At 44.2% G+C, this 14627-nt stretch overlaps 1 protein-coding gene across 2 annotated transcripts in view; it reads right to left on the bottom strand.

The window, feature by feature from the left end:
- Nucleotides 1-14627, bottom strand: part of LOC135399905 (transcription factor sma-9-like) — a 32741-nt gene extending 18114 nt beyond the window's left edge. The window contains exons 1-2 of one of the 2 annotated variants that reach the window (XM_064631648.1): nt 14516-14627; nt 13033-13209 (exon numbers count right to left, since the gene is read on the bottom strand). In XM_064631648.1, coding sequence (XP_064487718.1) covers nt 13033-13086 — 54 coding nt within the window. In that variant the 5' untranslated portion in view covers nt 13087-13209; nt 14516-14627. The remainder of the gene's footprint in view (nt 1-13032; nt 13210-14515) is intronic. The other variant, XM_064631642.1, reaches the window with a different exon arrangement.

The raw sequence follows: 14627 nt of genomic DNA, 5'->3' as shown, positions 1-14627 counted from the left end.
GGAAGGTATGTCGCAGTGATGCTCACGTTTTTCAACCGTCGAATTTATGAAGGAAATAAAATGTCATTGCTGATTATAGAGCGTTGCATGAAAATAAACTTGCTGTTTGCTTTTTAGGCCGACACTGGAGTAAAATTTGGGACTACAGGTAAGTAAAGTAAGATTTTGACTAGTGTCAGGAAGTTGAAAGCTAAACATTGTTCACAAGAAAAGAATGCTCTATCGCCACAGCGAGTGAACCCAAAGCCTGCGTTTCTTGCGTCTGCGATGTTGATTTCGCAAAAGCTCAGATGTGTAAGAACGGAAACGTTCACTACAAATAATAGCTCGACTTCGCTGTCGTTCGCCATCTTGTCGAACACGGTATCAGAAGCTCTCGCTGTGGAGAGTCGCGGGCGGAGGCAGTATAGCTGGGGCGGCATGCAAACGCGCGGCAAGCGACAGGCGGTTGCGTACATCTCTACCGCATGTGGGCAGGACGCGGGTTAACTGTTTGTCTACGCTTGCGAGTGGACAATCAAATGCACCGTTGTATTGTTGAAGGAATTTACGGAATTTAGCGTTCAGGAGATCTCTCAGTCAACATCGACAAAAATACACTACACTTCACACTACATTTCAAAAATGTGGTGCAATTACATTTGTGCCGGTCGCGCCAGTTGTGTAAAGTACGTTCCTGACACGCTCAAGGTAAGTAAGCATTTATGTTCATTTTCAGAGGTGTACCGAAAAGAAGTGAATGTCCATACAGGGATGAGCCATGAAACAGGGTTACATGTAGAAGCATGTTTTATATATTCGCTAACCGGTGCACCAACCGAAGAACTTTCTTTTTTACAAGCGTCTGTCTGATACCGCCTACAAGCTGCGCACCGTGTAAATGAGTGGGAGGCGCTCATTATTTAAAAAAAACATTCGTCAAAAAACATTATTTCTAAAGCAGGGTGCAGTCTGTATTAAAATGAGTACTGCCCCTTTTAGGACCTTCAGTGCACACCTTTGAGAATAATCTGCAACCGAAGCGGGTCATTTCTTGTAGTAATTAATTGTTTCGGTTTACATATTTTTGTCGCGGCTTGTCGTGGTGAGGCGCAAAACTACGCTTTTGCACTCGCTTATCGATCAATGAATTACGTCCTTACATCAATGAATTAACGCCCCTTTTGCGCTTCGCCTCTACCAGCCGCGACAAAAATATGTAAACCGAAACCAATTAATTGCTGCAACAAATGACCCGCTTCAGTTGCATATTTTTCTCTAAAAGGTCCCGAAAGGGGTAGTACCAATTTTAATACCCAAGGCGCCCTGCTTTAGAAACAATGGTTTTTGACGAAACTCATTTGAATTTTTATTTAAATAATGAGCGCCTCCCACTCATTCGCACAGTGCGCAGCTTGTAGGCGGTATCGGACAGATACTTGTAAAAAAGAAAGTTCTTCGATTGGTGCACCCGTTCCCGAATTATTTAGCCCGGGCATTTAACTGAGACACCCTGTATACTATACAGGGTGATTCACGAACCATGTCAATTGGGGTTTATAACAACACGGTAGAACGGAAAATATGCAGTCAACGGCTGCCGTGCGGTAATTAAGTTTATCCTCAAAAAATACTGTTGCCGAATTTGAATTCCAATAAATTGAAATTTCTTAATTGAACTCTGAAATTTTCCTAGTCAACATATTGTTTTCTTTTTTTCTTTTTTATAGAATCAGGAAGCCCGTGGCGAACTTAGTCGAATACACCGAAAGCCGAAATCTACAACGAGTACAAAAAAATTGTGAAAATCGGCTTTTTCTGACGCGCGTATTTCAACGCCCCACGAAATCGGCCGCAAAGATGCGATGAGAGGAGGACATGCCCCTGCCCAGAAGATAGACCGAACACTGCAAGAAACAAGAGGAAAGGGAAAGGAAGAGACATCGCGATAATAGTCTGAGGCTACATGGATTCCCATTGGTACAGGGCAGGGGCATGTCCTCCTTTCATCGCATCTTTGCGGCCGATTTCGTGCGCCGGTGAAATACGCACTTGCTGTAGCATTAGAGATTTCCGCTTCCGGTGTATTAGACTAAGTTCGCCACGGCCTTCCTGAATCTGTAAAAAAAAACAGTATGTTGACTAGGCAAATTTCAGAGTTCAATTCAGAAATTTCAATTTATTGCAATTGAAATTCGACAAAAGTATTTTTTCAAGATGGCAAACTTAATTGCCGCACCGGAGCCGTTGACCGCATATTTTTCCGTTCTACCGTTTTCTTATAAACCTCAAATAACCTGGTTCGTGAATCACGTAACGTGTCAAAAAATTGCATTTAAAAATCTACACGTCGAAAAATTACGGGGTCAACGGTATTCGCCTTCAGAGAGTTTTTGCCATCGTATAAGAACACTTATGAATTTTCGTCATGGGAAATTTAAGTCCGGAAATTGCCTAGTCAATCTAACATTTTTTCACAGATTCGGGTAGCACGGGTCGGGTTTAGCCCACCACGGAAAAATTCATTTCGTGGTACAAAAGTAAGGAGCGGAAAAAAATAGGGAAAATGTCCCATTTCGGGCCGCTCAAATTGCCGCTCGCCTTTCGTATCCCGTGAGAGCGCTCCGGGGTGACGCATAAAAAACAGTCGCCCCGCCCATTTAATTCCCGTCTCAACGCCCTCATGTTTTCAGCGACAGGTTCATTTGGTGATTGCGTTTATCTTCTTTTGTTGTTCTACTCTTCGCGTTTTTTATCGTTTTTCTTTGGGGATACGACTCGCCAACCTCAGTGTTCTCGTCCCGTGTCATTTCGAAACTCTTGCAACATGGCAAGCTCTGTTTTCGCCAACAAAGAAAAAAACAATATGATATTGGCTTTGGGAGCTTCTGGGATGAATTTTGAAGAGGCACCGCGAAATTACGCGGAAATGTTTTCTTCTGACAACATCCTGTCCTCCAGGACCATAAGGCGCGTGTACCAGCGCTTGGCCGCAAGCGGACAATTTTATTCTGGCAAGAGGAAGCGGGCCCATCCCGTAACGTCTCCCGGCAGTGGCTCTGCCTCGCGCGCACTAGCAAATGTCGCCAGCGACCCCCAGATTAGCGTTCGGCAGCTCGCACGGAAAGCAGGAACGTCGAGAGCAAGTGCCTGGAGGATACTTCGTGCGCACAAGTACCAGGCGTACTATGTCAGCCTGCACCAGTCTCTTCGCCTCCAGATTTCAGCAAAACGACTTCCGACGACGAAGTTTTGCAACTATTTCCTCAACATGGAGAGTAACTTCCCCAACCTCGCTGACAAGGTATTGTGGTCTGACGAGGCCCACTTCACAAGAAATGCCGAGGTGAATACGCATAATGCGTACATGTGGAGCACCAGTAATCCACTGTCGGTGGGATCAACAAGAAACCAATACCACTGGTCATTTAGTGTGTGGGCAGGGATTTTCGATGGAACAATAATTGGGCCGCAATTTTACAACGAAAACAACGGAATGCGCTACGTCAGCAATGTTCTTGAAGGTGTAGTTCTTCCTTTCATTGAAGAATTGCCTCTGGAAACAAAGAGGTCGATGTATTTTCAGCAGGACGGCGCACCGGCTCATGCTTTCCACAAGGCGCGACAGTTTCTGAACAGCAACTTTTCTGGAAAGTGGATAGGACGCCTAGGACCTGTGCAGTGGCCCGCGCGCTCTCCTGACCTGACGCCCTTAGATTTTTATTTTTGGGGACGCCTAAAGGATATTGTTTATCGTACTGAACCTCAGTCGCCTGCCGACTTACAGCGAAAAATAAAATCGGCCTGCGAGAGCCTCGCGCGAGCAGAGGTTCTGAGCGCGGCCAAAGCCGTTACAAGAAGATGTCAGATGTGCATTGGTGTGGAAGGAGACCCCTTTGAGCACGTTTTGTGACATCGCACATCTTTACTAATCACTGCATAATTTCTGTGACATCGCAGGGTATCATTTCGCCATGAAGAGCAACTGTGACTGCTTCTGGAAATTATACCCACTTACGTGTCACTTTATTTATACTTCGACAAGCCTAGCCCCTTTAGCAAGCCCACGTTAATTGCGAAATAACGTTATCATAATTCACGTCCTGACCTCTGCCAAACTGTTCAGTCTTACGGGTGCCGACAGTCGTGGAAAAGCTATCGGCTCTTCATATAATGCAGGTTGGCGAGCCGTATATCACTAAAGCGAACGATAAAAAAGCGAAGAGTAGAACAACAAAAGAAGATAAACGCAATCACCAAATAAACCTGTCGCTGAAAACATGAGGGCGTTGAGAGGGGAATTAAAGGGGCGGGCCGACTGTTTTTTATGCGTCGCTTCTCTGACCCTTATGAAAATGATTTTCTAGTTTCTATACAAGACCTATAGAGAATCTATCTATCGTGTCTAGTGTCAATCTTGTGCATAGGAAATAGATAGAAGCTGTATAGGGTTTTTAACTGGTAAACTCTATACAGTTTCTATACAGGATTCAGACTCTAGAATGTATACATTTTCTATACAGTCTCTATAGAGCTAATACTATAGCTGTCCCGAAAGATCTTATTTACGAACATGTGCTACTTTTTTTTGCTGTACATTTGAAGAACAACTAATACATGTGATGTGTGCATGTATGAACATGGATACAAATGCTAATAGCAATATTGTGACTTATCACTTCAGACAACGTGAACATTTGCCGTTTAGTACTTTTTAATGTGGCACTTGAAGAACTGCTGCTTCTACACTGTCAGGGGAAAAGGTATAAAAAGCGTATGTATAAAAAAAGGTAAACGAGGGCGGAAGTACCATTTTTGTACCTATTTCAACTGTCTATACCATCGTTTAAACCAAGTGTAACTCACTGATCGCAGTAGCTAATCGTATAGTACGGGGCTGGCTCATTAATTTGGTGTGGAGATTGTGCTGGTCTAGTTCGAGTAATTTGAATAATAAACACAGTCCTTAATGCAGTAATATATTAACAGTTGGAGGAAATGTTTTTAGTGACTGTTATTCGCTACTGAAATAACAATCTATGCGTGCTCCCCTCGGGTGGTGACCGAAATAAACCGTCCAAAATAAATCGTTCCGAAATAAATCGTGCCGAAATAAACCGTGTCAATATAAATCCTAGTAATACTCCCACGGTGTTCAAAATCCCGCTACCGGAGAGAAAACCACCGCCACCTATCTCCACCGAGTGCCGGTCGCCCATAGCCACAGGAGCGGAGATGGCTAGCACCCTGTGCCGACGGGAAAAGCAGCCAGCACGCAGGCAATAAGAATGATTTTCTAGTTTCTATACAGGACCTATACATAATCTGTTTATCGTATCTAGTGTCAATTTTGTGCATAGGAAATAGATAAAAGCTGTATAGGGTTTTTAACTGCTAAACTCTATACACATTCTATACAGGATTCAGGAACTAGAATGTATACATTTTCTATACAATCTCTATAGAGCTAATACTAGGCGCCGAAAGGTCTTATTTACGGACATGTGTTACTTGTTTTTGCTGTCCATTTGAAGAACAACTAATACACGTGATTTGTGCATGTATGGCCATAGATACAAATGCTAATAGCAATATTGTGACTCATCACTTCAGGCAACATTTACCGTTTATTACTTTTTAATGTTGCACTTGACGAACTGCTGCTTCTACACTGTCAGAAGAAAAGGTATAAAAAGTGTATGTGTAAACCAGGGCGGAAGTGCCATTTTTGTACCTATTTCAACTGTCTATACTATCGTTTAAACCAAGTGTAACTCACTGATAGCATGTAGCTAATCGTATAGTACGGGGCTGGCTCCATGCATGCGCAACGTGCAGCACCACATTAATTTGGTGTGGAGATTGTGCTGGGTTAGTTCGAGTAATTTGAGTAATAAACACAGTCCTTAATGCAGTAATATACTAACCAGTTGGAGGAAATATTTTTAGTGGTTGTTATTCGCTACCGAAATAACAATCTATGCGTGCTCTCCTCACCCGTGTGGTTGCATCTCGAGCTAAGACGGCTCCACATGTGGCCTAGTCATTTCGTTGCGTGTTTTACCAGTATCTGTTCCTCTGCAAACACGTCGCAGGCGTGTGCGTGTGCAAGCGTTTCACTCTTGCTTTTGTCTATTTTACGTATTTCTTCGGTTTCTTTTCGGTTCCTTTTTTTTTCTTTTTTTTTCTTTTTGCGGTTTGGAGTGGGTTGTGGCGGTGAAATAAATGGAAAGCTCGAAACGGCCGTCTTCGCCGGCTCTTCGTTTTTAGGGCGAGAGCAGTACTATTTTTGAACCGTGATGTGGGCAAGCTTTATGCTTGTCCCATCCTACAGTTGGCAATACAAAAATTAATGGAAAGTTCCTGGTTTTTGAAATACAGAAGAAGATTATCGAGCTACTGCCATCGGCTCCCTCTTCAAAATTCTTTCGTAACCCGTTTCGTAACGCACCATCTATTGACAGTAAAGTCCACTTCAAATAGTACATAAATACAGTCAGTATAGAAAAATGAGGCAACTTTGTGTCCTACATGAACACAATCTGTGTAGAAAAATGGGGCAACTTTATATCCTACATGAATACAATCAGTATAGAAAAATGGGGCAACTTTCTATCCTATGTCTAACTACTTTGTTTTCAATGTATATATAAATGCTTTATCTATTTTCTATCCAATAGTATTCCCATTTATTCATAGAAACTCCATTCGGAGTAGATACAAGTTTTAATCTATTTCTTATGCGCTCTATCTAGGGTTTCCTATAGAAATTCTGTAGAAAATAGAATTTTTTTTTCATAAGGGGAGTGCTCTGACGTGATGCGAAAGGCGAGCGACCATTTGCGCGGCCCGAAATTGATATTTTCAATTTTTTTCCGCTCCTTACTTTTGTACCACGAAATGAGTTTTTCCGTCGTGTGCTAAACCCGACCCGTGCTACCCGAATCTGTGAAAAAATGTTAGGTTGACTAGGCAATTTCCGGACTTTACTTCGGAAAATTAAATTTCCCATGGCGAAAAATTCATAACAGTGTTCTCACCCGATGGCAAAAACTTCGGCGAATACCGTTGACCCCATAATTTTCCGACATGTAGATTTTTAAATATAATTTTTGACACGTTACGTGAGACACCCTGTATAAAAGGTGTTTCACCTAAAGTGATAAAAAAATCTATCTGGCTACGTACTCGCAGGAGGATTGTCGGACTTTCGGCAATTACCCTCTGGAAACTTTTGCCACCATTGAGGAAGGCTTTGACAATTTTTAATTGCGGGAATTTTCTTAATTTAATTTAACTTTGAAAATTGCCAACCGAACCTCACTTTTTTTTTTACAGAAATATGACGTCCTCCACGAGTAACCACAGACCCAACCAAAGCTATGCACAGTATCGCAACAGAAAAAAATAGTCAAAATTAGCCCCGCCTGCTTGATTGTCGCAAAGAAAAGCGCACGGTACTTGCGGGGAGAGGAGGAAGTGTTTACGCCTCTTGTTTTACCTTTCTTTGCACTGCGTTGACCTTGATGCTGGTGACAACCGACTTATCACAAAGAAAACAAAACAACCGTCTTATCACGAAGAAGCCCAAACAAATGAAGGCGAGGACACTTTCTGGTCTAGACGCAGATTTCGCGTGCGCTTCTCTGCGAAAATCAAGCAGGCGGGGCTAAAGCGTGATTTTTACTAATTTTTTCCGACTATTTCTGTTGCGATACTGTGCATAGTTTTTTGTTGGGTCTGCGGTTATCCGTGGAAGACGTCATATTTCTGAAACACCCTGTATGCAGGGTATTTCCTTTTATCTGCAACATATTTTCATAAAAAGGGGAGATGCCTTATGGGATTTTTACTTTTGTCATTGGATTACTCAACGGGGCTGCTACTAGGAAACCAATTTCTTTCTGAATTAGGGGACTAATTAGCAGAGTTATCTTAACTTTTTCATTATTGACTTTAGGGAGCACATTCCATATTAAAGCCTGATCACCACACGATCCGCTCGATCCACTGATGAAGCACTAAAGTAATCTCAGCGAGTGCTATAGACCCAAGTAGTTAACCTAGGCCGTCCGCTGTAAACAGAAAGTGATCGCCAAAAGAGCGACGGTGACGTCGATATCACCGCCCTCACTTAAAGGTACTGTAAAGCAGTAGACAAGCATGATATGCCGGTGATGTGACTAGAGACTTTGTTGCTTCTAAATACCATATGCGGAAACATATGGCCGACAACGCGCTATAAATATTTTTAATTTGCCATGAAAGATGCGGCGTAGTGGAGCGGTGCGACGCCTGGTGTCAAACAACCCCCTGTACTGCGTGCAACACTGAAAATTGGTATTACACACTATTACATCGGAACTTCGTTATTTTAGTAACCATATTATTAGTTTTCCTGTTTACCTATGTATTCTGAACAGTGCCCCTGCTAACAGTGTTTTTTTGCGAAGTAAGCCAGCGCTGGCCGCTGTTCGATGAAGGCTCTCCCTATTTTTCTGCTGCGCCTGCGCGCTCCTTCTGTTCGCGGCGTCTTTCGAGCCTCTTTTCGGCCCCTTTTCTCTCTGTGTGAACCTCTGTGAACAAACAAGTCCCGACGCTGTCTGGGTTCTTGAACGTCTGACATTTTTTTCAACGGCTGAGCATTTCATTTCAGTTCGCTTATCCGTTTATCCTCAGATGTGGATCGTTGTGTGGATTGCAGGGGCGGATTTTATGGTGGATTGTGGTGGATTGTTATCTCGGGCCCAGTGTTATACGCATGCAATGTGGTTGCCGCCGTATGTGTCAGGAGTACGGATTCGTTTCGAATATCTAGTACAGTGTTGCCCGTAATCTTTAATTGTAATTTTCTAATTAGTTGCACCGTCGATTGGAATGAAACTTACGCAGTTTTTGTCCTGGTGGCTTGGACTATCGAATAGCTATACTGAATGGCATTTGGTCGGTGCTGCTTTAGAGTACCTTTAACGTCACAGAAAAACGTCATCCGCGATGTTGGCAAACCCTGATCCCGATATGTGTTTCGCGATCTTTGTTTTGTTTTTCTTCTTTCTTCCTTTCGTTATTTCATGTGTTCGCAGTCGCTTGCCGTATCAGTCATTTCATCCTGCCGAACACGGATCTTGCCCTTCCCCGGTACGATAAGCGCTGATATGTAGGGGTGAAGCGCAAAGCTCCATTGCAAGAAAAAAGAAAAACTAAACAAAGCAAAGCTATTGACGGGAGTTCCGTGGGGGGATATGCAGTTCCGACGATTGTTCGGCGCTCGATCGGAACTACATCGGAGGCCCACTCATGTATTGCCATTAAACAGGAGAGCTATCTCATGAAAGGGGTGGTGTCTCTATACTGTATAGACCCTCCCATAGTTCGTGCTATTCTGCGTAAGAACTAAAATTGATTGTTGCACCATCAAATGAATTTGTGGGTGTGCAAATAGGTTCACATTTATCTCTGTTTCATACAGGTGCGCTAGAATACAGCAGTAGCGCACCACACACAAGCCACGCTTCAAATGAAGTTTCGCAAAGTGCAGCTCCCCGGAGTAGTAAGTAAAGCAAAGAGCTAAACAGCAAGAAAATTATCTTGAGTGATCTCATCACACTTTTTGTTTTGCGTCGGACAACTATGTTGAATTGCAGGCGCGCAAAATTGATATTCATTTTTCATCATTTCAAGTTCAAAATCTTCCGTTGCCTGCGTTCAGTACTTTCCCGCAGAATTTTTGCATAATTTGTTTGCAGAGGTAACTCTACAAGCAACGTGTTGAGTTTGGATGGTGCGCCAAATCACTCAACAAAATGAAGCATTTGTGCATTTAGCAGTGCATTTACGAGCATATTTTTCAGCCGGTATCGGGGCCATATCAGGCCATATAAGGCCAGCGTTACCCTGATTTTCACTATATGCCATGCAAGATGCTGGCTCTGCATTGTTTTAGAAGGAAACGTCCTGTGATATTTACTGTTCTGTGATATTGCTGTGCGATAAATGCTTCAGCTTTTGTATAGTGCTTGCTTTGTTCCCTGAATCTAGGTGTCTTGACATAAATAAATATATTTTTCGTTTGGTGATCCCTAATTGACTGGAGACGTTTTCAAAGTGTATTACTGGCCACTGTAAAGCAAGCGATTGAGACTTTGAAAAATGAGACATCACATATCGGTGTCGAGCTGATGCATCTGGTGAAATAATGGTTGAGTGTAACAAAAACACGAGTGGTGTGTTTGTCCTGTCCCTCTAATTGTTACCCACGCCCAGGCTTTCCACATCTGGAAGAATGGTCCTTGTCGGGTAAAACCCTTTAATTTCGCGGCCCTAAATTTTCGCGAATGAGTAACAGGGATAGATTCGCGTCGTTAAAATTTCGCGAGCTCCGCGAGCTTCTCTTTCAGTGTTTTGAACTATTCGCCCCTGAATTTGTAATTAAATAGTTTTACTTATTGCACTTGCTCTTTTGTTATCACAGAGACAGCATGGCCTTGAGCCGGAGGACACCGACGAGTCTATACGGACCGGAGAACACACAACGGACTCATTATTGAATCCTTCGTGTGTGTTCTCTATCCGTCTTGCCTTGTAGCTGTCCTGAGACTCAGTCATGTTGCCTCCGTACAACTTCCGCACAACTTCACCGCATCGCACGCTGTTCTCCAACCATTGCAAAGAATGATAGGGTTATCGCTTCTGATTCGAAGAGAGAGGGAAGCGTACGCCTTTTTGTGGCAATTTTCATATATCAAAATTGCCACAAAAAGGCGTACGACCCCCTCTCTCCTCGAATCAAAAGCGATAACCCTATCATTCGCGGCAATGGTTGGCGCACAGCGTGCTATGCGGTGAAGTTCTGTTTTTAGAGTGTAGTACAAAATAACGGGCGCGCGACACGGCACGTTGGACCGCTTGCTGTACACTCTTAAAAATGAACTTCACCGCATAGCATGCTCCTAGCCAACACTCTTAAAAATGAACTTCACCTCATAGCACGCTCATAGCCAACCATCATCTCGAATGATATCGTTATCTGGCCTGATTTGTTGAAAACGGGAGGCGTACGCCTTTTTGTGACACTTATGCGGTTCATAATTGTCACAAAAATGGCGTACGCCTCCCGTTTTCAGCAACTCAGAGCAGATAACGATATCATTCGAGATGGTGGTTGGCTAGGAGCGTGCTATGTGGCGAAGTTCATTTTTAAGAGTGTAGGCGGTTTTTCACCGCATAGCGCGCTCCTACACTCTTAAAAATGAACTTCACCGCACAGCACGCTCCTAGCCAACCATTATCTCGAATGATATCGTTATCTGCCCTGATTTGTTGAAAACGGGGGGCGTACGCCATTTCTGTGACACTTATGCTGTTCATAATTGTCACAGAAAAGGCGTACGCCCCCTGTTTTCAACAAATCAGGGCAGATAACGATATCATTCGAGATCATGATTGGCTAGGAGCGTGCTATGCGGTGAAGTTCATTTTTAAGAGTGTAGTCAACCATCATTCCGAATGACAACGCTCTCGTCCCTGATTTGTTAAAAACGTGGGGCGGATCCTACTTTGTGACACTTATTGTCACAAAATAGGCGTACGCCTCCGGTTTTGAGCAAATCAGCGAAGATAACTATAACGATATCCATATTATAAGCGAAGATAACGATATCATTCGAGATTATGGTTGGCTAGGAGCGTGCTATGCGGTGAAGTTCATTTCTAAGCGTGTACCGCATACCCTAGGAAGTAAAATGTAACCAGTATACCACGCGCTACACCGTATCCATATGTGTGCAAGTGGCACCGTGTTACACGTGCACCACGCGTTACAATGTAGACCTTTGTGTAAAGAGCACGCGGTGACGCCTGTTCTACACTCATAAAAATGAACTTCACCGCATAACACGCTCCTAGCCAACCATAATCTCGAATGATATCGTTATCAGCCCCGATTTGTTGAAAACGGGGGCGTACGCCTTTTTTGTGACACTTATGCTGTTCATAATTGTCACAAAAAAGGTGTACGCCCCCTGTTTTCAACAAATCAGGGCAGATAACGATATCATTCGAGATTATGGTTGGCTAGGAGGGTGCTATGAGGTGAAGTTTATTTTTAAGAGGGCATGTCTAAGAGTGTATGCGCAAACTCAGACTTTCCTTAAACCGAATCTACGTGTAGATCAGGGAACTATCACTAACAAAGACAATTCGCGTCATTAGCGAGACCACCTCATGAAAATCCCTAAGCAGCAGTTCACTTTCCTTCCTGTATATTCAATGTTCGTACATGTTTCGTGTTAAGGGCAACCTGCATGGAGCGAATGTACAGCGAAAAAGCTGCGAACTTCGCTCAGCGTCGGACGCCCTGCGCGAGGCGTCAAAAATGTGAGCGTCCGCCGCCGATCTGCCCATGCCAGATATTTTCGCCCAGCGTCCGCGATACCGGAAGCGTCAACTGCAGATGAACCAATCAAAGTGCTCTTCCGCTACGAATCTACGCCAGATCGTCTGCACCTGATCTTCTGCTCTCGTGAATCATCGTCATCTTCTTGCAACTGGATGCTGTCGTCTACTCGCTGTTTCGCCAACTGCATCGTTACAACGTGAGGCATTCTCTGCCAAGAAACATCTTTTCCTTTCGCAGTAGTGAATATGCCTTTCGGTACGTTACTGGTCGCATCTTTTCAGACAGTTGCTGGATTTAGTTGCAAAATTTGTGACATTTAAAATGTACTTTTTCGAGCAACTGATTTCACTAAGCTTTCACCTTATACCCTGGCAACAGTGACATCACAGCATGACTTCCCGACGCCGTCCCCTGGTTTTTCGCTCCATGGAGCTGGTGCCGGCGAACAACTGGCGGCGGAACGCGCGTGGCAGTCTGCCGTGCGAACATCGTTGCAAAAATTCGCTCCATGGAGGTTGCCCTTTACGTGATGCAAAGGGAACGTTTTTCACCGTACATGAAGTCATTATAATAACTGCTTTGGTATGACTGGAACTTACGGAATCCTAAGCGCGTGCAGCACGCACGTCTTCACCGCATGATTTCTTTCCACGTACCTGTGTCTCAGGTCCGCTAGTCGCAAGAAGCATTCCATCGTGCCCAGATGACATCTTGTAGCTGCCGCTTTTCTCTGCAGCAGCTTTGCGTATTGGATAGAAATGTTACTCTCATGCAGTCGTGCGGTGACGTCTGACGTTCCACTTGCCCGCAGCCTCTTGAGTACAGAAAGCAAGCTGTCTCACGTCACAATAAGAAAAGACAACCACGACCGCGTTTATCACGAATGGCAAATGAATTTTCTCGAACAGACTACAGAACGAGTAACCGGTACAGCATCTTAATATTCGAACACAACCCCACGTACGTTGTGAAGGTATGGGTAAAATTGAATGCGGCAATTTCATGCCGGTGCGCGATTTCAGGATGTTTTGGTTAATTTCGTGTTAGCGCCGCGATGTAACTGTGGCTATCACGGCTTACAGACGTGAACCGATGGAGGGAGGACAGCAGGAAGGAGCGGGGGACAGAGGGGTTTGTACGCGTCCTGGGCCGATTTCACGGGAAACTGTGGCGACATTCGTCTGGAAAGTCTGCCGGAAAACCCAGGGAAAACCCCAGACAGCACAACCGGTGCGGGGATTCGAACCCGCGTCACCTCCCAGTCTCGACGTGGAAAGCGGCCACCCTAACCGCTATATCACTGGAGCTGGTTTTCAGAAAAACATCTATTGAAGGCAGTTCACATTACGCAAGCATTTTTACAAGCGAGTATGGAAAGCCTTTCTCGCTTTTTGAAAAGTAGTGAAACTACACAGAGCACACTCGACTTGAGGCGGTTCCGTGGGGCATGCTTTCGTTGTGGCACGCGTGGTCCACAACGAAAACGTTATAGATCTGTGGCTAAGCCTAATTGTTTTCTACGCTGAGGTACTTTCTATTATAAGTACGCTGAAAAATTAGAATATTTTACTCTATTGTCGGTGAGTTGTTTGGAATACCCTCAAAGTTCCGGAACGAGCCGCCTTCCGATATGCCAGTCTCTGGTGACTAATCTGACCGTGTAGCACTACCACTTTGAAGCACCGTTAACAAGAAACGCATTAGGTGCCACATCAATAATCCAAGTGGTGGGCACATCACGAAGCTGTGGTTTTAAGCCTAGATACACCTCCCTTATTCAGGAAAGGTGAAATTGCGACGCTCACGCCAAAACATTTGTGAGCGAAGAGCATCCTCACGAACACTCTTAAAAATGAACTTCACCGCATAGCACGCTCCTAGCCAACCACAATCTCGAATGGTATCGTTATCTGCCCTGATTTGTTGAAAACGGGAGGCGTACGCCTTTTTTGTGACACTTATGCGGTTCATAATTGTCACAAAAAAGGCGAACGCCTCCCGTTTTCAACGAACCAGGGCAGAACGATATCATTTAAGATTATGGTTGGCTAGGAGCGTGCTATGCGGTGAAGTTCATTTTTAAGAGTGAAAGGCAAATTTGGCAGAAAGACAGCAGCATAACAAAAACCGACTGCCTACCTGGGAAACCAGACTCCAAAGAACACCACCGACAGGAACGGAGAAGACTGCCGCGCTCCAACTTCTTCTTCGTCAAATGTGGCGCATAGCTCAACGTGGTGTCACGTTCTAG

Source organism: Ornithodoros turicata, chromosome 1, assembly GCF_037126465.1.
Source record: "Ornithodoros turicata isolate Travis chromosome 1, ASM3712646v1, whole genome shotgun sequence".
Lineage (NCBI taxonomy): Eukaryota > Metazoa > Arthropoda > Arachnida > Ixodida > Argasidae > Ornithodoros > Ornithodoros turicata.
The sequence above is the reverse complement of the archived record's forward strand: the minus strand, read 5'-3'. Positions and strand labels throughout refer to the sequence as shown.